We start from the raw sequence: 4,556 nt of genomic DNA, 5'->3' as shown, positions 1-4,556 counted from the left end.
TCATCCTTTACAGCTGGCACACAGCCAGGCAGATTTACACTTCCGAGCCCCAGGGCCTCGGATGGATCAGGTAGCACAGTTTACGACAGCAAAAACACTGCAAGTTTGTTTTGTTTTTTTCCTCCCCCTGCTTCACTCCTTCCAAGACGTGGCTACAGCCTCTCTGTCATTTTCCCTGTCACCTGGACTTCCTCCCCCGCCAAACTAAAACCTTCTTACACAAAAAAAAAGTGACAGTGGATTGATGGAAGCCTTTACAAACACATTCGCACAGTTAAAAATCATGTTTTTTTCTAACAAATCACACTTTTTTTCTGTTTTTCTCCAGAAAAAATGTTGAAATGATACAATCAGATTTCCACAAATCCCCAAAGATGAGGTGTAATGTCATGGTCCTCGTTATTCAGGTCTTACCTTTAGTTCTTCTCTCGTCAGCGGGCCTGGCTGACAATCTTTCCATCACACAGAGCAGCAGAAAGCAGAATGTGCAAACCCTCGCCATCTTCTGGATGTGACGCTTGTGTCTTTGTGGTTAAACGGTAGAAATATATGTTGGAAGCCTTGAGTGGGCCTCACACTCTGATTCCTGGCATTGGCAATCTCAGAAACACCACAAAGTCTCTAAATCTGGATCCTGTGGGGGGGCAAACAAACACATGGCAGACGGTCAGTTATCTGTTGATCAGAAACTCGATTCTTTGAGGGGATCTGGCCGGAGAGCAGCTAAAAGACATAAACTTTTCTGTTCACTTTTCAGCCAGGTGGCAAAAAAACAAACAATTGTTGAGGCAAATAGTTAAAGACAGAGTCTGTTTTGACTGTGAGCAGCTGTATTCTTAACCAGATGTCCTGCTAACTGTCCCGTCGGCCTTTACATTGTCCAGGCTCTCCTGCGTCATGAATAAGGAGCAGGGCTGTTAACCGCCTGTTGTTTGTCAATGGATGGCACTCAGTCTGCCCCAGGATAATGGGCCCTTACTAGGAAAAAAACACTTGAAACTTGCCAGGAAGCCACTGAATCTGAAGGAGCGGCAGAGATTCGACGGGCAGCTGATGAGACCTCAGGTTCAGGGCAGGAGGTGGAAACACACAACGGGCAGCAACATAATGAAATAGGTGACTGCAAAAAATCAGAGCACCTTCTTCAGACTATGATACAAATTTGGTTTCAGAAGGTGAAAACTTTAATTAGAGGGGTTAATATCAGATTATAACTCTAGAATTCACCTAAAGATTTGGTAATCGTCCTGGGTATGACACCTTACTTTGTTCAGCACCTCAGTCTGGAGAATATCAGTTAGGGCTATTTCCATTACTGGTTAGGCTGCCAGTTTTTTTTCTTCTGTTTGGTCAATAAAACGTCAGAAAAAAAGGGGAAAAATGCCCATCACAGTTTGCTACAGCCCAAGGTGCTGTGTCTACAAATGTCTTGTGTTTTCTGACCAACAGTCCAAAACCAGAAGATTTTCAGTTTAACATCACAAAGACAAAGAAAAGAAGCAAAGTCTCTGTTGTGAATTTTGAGCTTGGATTCAAGATTATTTTTTTTTTAGCATCAATGCTTAAAAAAAAAAAAAAAGACTTCAATGATTACTCTGAATACCTGCTGATTCAGTCTCTGCTGGATGACTAAACGACTAATTGAATGATGTTAACAAGCCTGTTTTCATCTTTTCTAACTGAACAAAAGTATGCTTAACTTACCAATGCAGTAAAGTTTCCTAATAATAATGAGAGTTAATAAACAACCTCCAGTGTCCACAGATGTGCATCTAAATTTTTTGATTCTGTTGTCATTATAAATGATATCTTCAGACAAACACCCCCATATCACTTAAATCCAATGAGATACTTGTTTTACTTAAGTAGCTATTATTATGAGGGTATTTTAACATTTACGTACAACACTGTCTCCATGAGCTCATTCTGCAGACAAACTATAAACTTTGACAACCTTGAAGAACACTAAAGGAATAATACAGTGATTTTTCTGCTGCGAGTCGGGCCAACTGCGCACAGGCGCCAGACCCTGGTGCGTGCGCTCCATGCATGCAGGCAGCGCCCACACACACACACACACACACACACCCTCTCTCTCTCTCTCTCTCTAACACACACACACACACACACCGTTTAAAGAACCAGCTTGCTGAATGAAACGTATTCTTTCTCAATTAAGGACTGGAAAACTTTTTTTCTCCTGCTGCTGCTAATTCCGCTGGCACGCTGCCTGGCTGCTGCACTCTGCTGTGTTCAGCCGGAGCCAAAACACTTCTACTGTATTCTGCTTTTCAGCCCTAAAACACGGAGAGAACGGCGTCACTGTGCAGGTTTTTAAATATATATATATGTATATATATCTCTAATGTAGGCTACTGCATTTTTCTGTCACATAAATTACACTCAATAAATCCAGCCTATATGCACTATTAGTCTCAAACAGCCCTTGTAGGTAATAATGAACCTGCGAGCTGCCAAAAACAAGTCAGACCTGTCACTATTTATGTTGTACAGTTACAGTGACTCGCTTGGTTACAGTGTCCACACGTGTGTGTGTGTCCCGCCGCCTATCAATCAATTCAATCAATCCACTTCCTGACTTTTTGAAGATTTTTTTTTTTTTTTTTTTAATTTAAGTGCTCCCACGTGAAACCACAACAATCAGAGAGGATCTTCTAGCATTAGTCTCCGATCAGGACTGTCATCACGCACGTTGTCGTTTTAATCACCTTGATGTGAGTGAAACATAAATGAAATCTATCACTTTTTATGTTGTTAAACACTGCCTGACAGAGTTCAGACTCCGCTCTTCTCTCCTGACAAATAGTCCATGTGGAAGGTTCAATGTCTAATAAGTGACTTGTTTGGCTCGGCGCATTGCAAAGCACAACAAGTTAAGCTTCGCCTCGTATCAAAACCTGCAGCTTCTTTCCTGAAATCCCCGTGTAAAATGTACAACACGTGGATTAATTCACTAGTTTACAATGCAAATGAGTGATCCTGAGATAGATCCTCTCCTGCCTGGTCTCAAGGAAGTATTCTGTTTACAAGCAAATCCCTGAAAACGAATAAAAGAGTAGACTAAAGTCTTCCTAAAAGCAGCATTTGTGGTTTTTAAAATAAATCAATATTTAGGTAAGGCTTCCTTAAATTGCTTTTTTGTTGTAATCTAACCCAGCCTCCGCCATGCCCTCTGAAAATGAATGAAACTCTCCAAGAGTCTCCAGCTGTCTCAGTCTGTTTTCACCCACCTTTCCTCCCGATCTGTCTTCGCCGTGATGACTGGCACCGAGGGGAAATCACTCCTCGTCCCGGTCGACACGAGTGAATATTGAAATCCTCATTTGGAACTCTGGTATTCCCGCTGTATCCTTTTCCCAAAAAGCAGTCTGTATGCGGGTTCTCGGCTGTTTTGTATCCGGCTGAACGCGGAGTTGAGCTTATAAATCCATCAAAAACAGCCCCCTGGAACATGAACGACAGCTGCCGGGTTCTCCTGGTGACCGGAGGAAGGAGCTGTGATCCCGGGGGCAAAGTCCACTGCAGCCGCTCGCTCAGAGCGCTAAATCCATGGAGAGAAAGAAAAACCACGCAGGGGAGCGAGAGAGTGGACTTGCGCGTGTCAAAACCTGTCCTTTCTCGCTCTGATGATGTTCAAAAAAGAAAAAGAAAAGAAAATCCGAGGTGGCGAGACAATGAGAGAAAGAGCTTGATAGAGACGGGTGATAAAACGTCCCCCCCCCCCCCAAGCTCAGAGTCCCTTCTTGGTTAAACTGTAGCACTGTCTTGGATAAAACTCTTTACGTGCGCCTTTACGCAGCACGTCTGTAAGTTCTCCTCTCGGTGTGTTTATCCCGGTAAGATCTGAGCTCCGCTGCTCAAATGTGCAGCTCAGCCTCCTCAGTCCGTTTTCTTTCTACAGTAGAGAGAGGGAGATGGAGAGAGAGAGAGAGAGAGAGAGAGAGAGAGAGAGAGAGTGGAGCGAGTGACTGCGTCCTACACACACCAGCCCTCCTACAGCACTCTGCTGCTCTCCGGACGGCAGTCACAACAACAATGGTCTGAGAGCGGCCAGGGGAGCAGGAGGGGGGGCGAGAGACCGAGAGAGGGGAGGGGTACGCTTCTGTTGCCCCCTCTACCCCCACCCAAAACAGCCCCCATCCCTCCAAAGAGCTGGCAAATAAAACACAAGACCCCCCGCCTCTCCCTCCTCTCCACAGCGGCACAGCTCGCTGAAGTTGTCCCTGAAATCACTACTTCATTATCTTCCCAAATTTTTCCCAAGCAAACTTCACCTTTCTTAATAATTGTTTTTGTTGTTGACCCCCGCAGAAAACCGCAAATTAGCCGCAGTAAATCACGTTATCACAACTTATTTTTTATGACGACTCATAATTTATTGCGGGTTAATTGTCCTTTCTGCAAACAGAGCATTAAGGCCTCTTTAGAAGACGCATTCAATTAAGTTGCTTTAATGAGTGAATACGCGTGAATTGCCTCCATGTTTTAATTGCATCAGTAAAAGAACAGGAGCGAATAATCTCATTAGCTGCAGC

General features: G+C 44.0%; 1 protein-coding gene across 1 annotated transcript in view; it reads right to left on the bottom strand.

Annotated features, from left to right (window-relative positions):
- fgfr4 (fibroblast growth factor receptor 4) overlaps positions 1–3,979 on the bottom strand; it is a 20,253-nt gene extending 16,274 nt beyond the window's left edge. Inside the window, exons 1-2 of the mRNA XM_087175804.1 lie at positions 3,252–3,979; positions 415–634 (exon numbers count right to left, since the gene is read on the bottom strand). Coding sequence (XP_087031930.1) covers positions 415–502 — 88 coding nt within the window. The 5' untranslated portion in view covers positions 503–634; positions 3,252–3,979. The remainder of the gene's footprint in view (positions 1–414; positions 635–3,251) is intronic.
- Between the last annotated feature and the right edge of the window lie 577 nt (positions 3,980–4,556).

This window comes from Seriola lalandi, unplaced genomic scaffold (genome assembly GCF_002814215.2).
Source record: "Seriola lalandi dorsalis isolate HSWRI2012SDOR001 ecotype SW California unplaced genomic scaffold, Sedor1 jcf7180002054502, whole genome shotgun sequence".
Classification (NCBI taxonomy): domain Eukaryota; kingdom Metazoa; phylum Chordata; class Actinopteri; order Carangiformes; family Carangidae; genus Seriola; species Seriola lalandi.
This window is presented reverse-complemented; position numbering and strand designations above follow the sequence as displayed.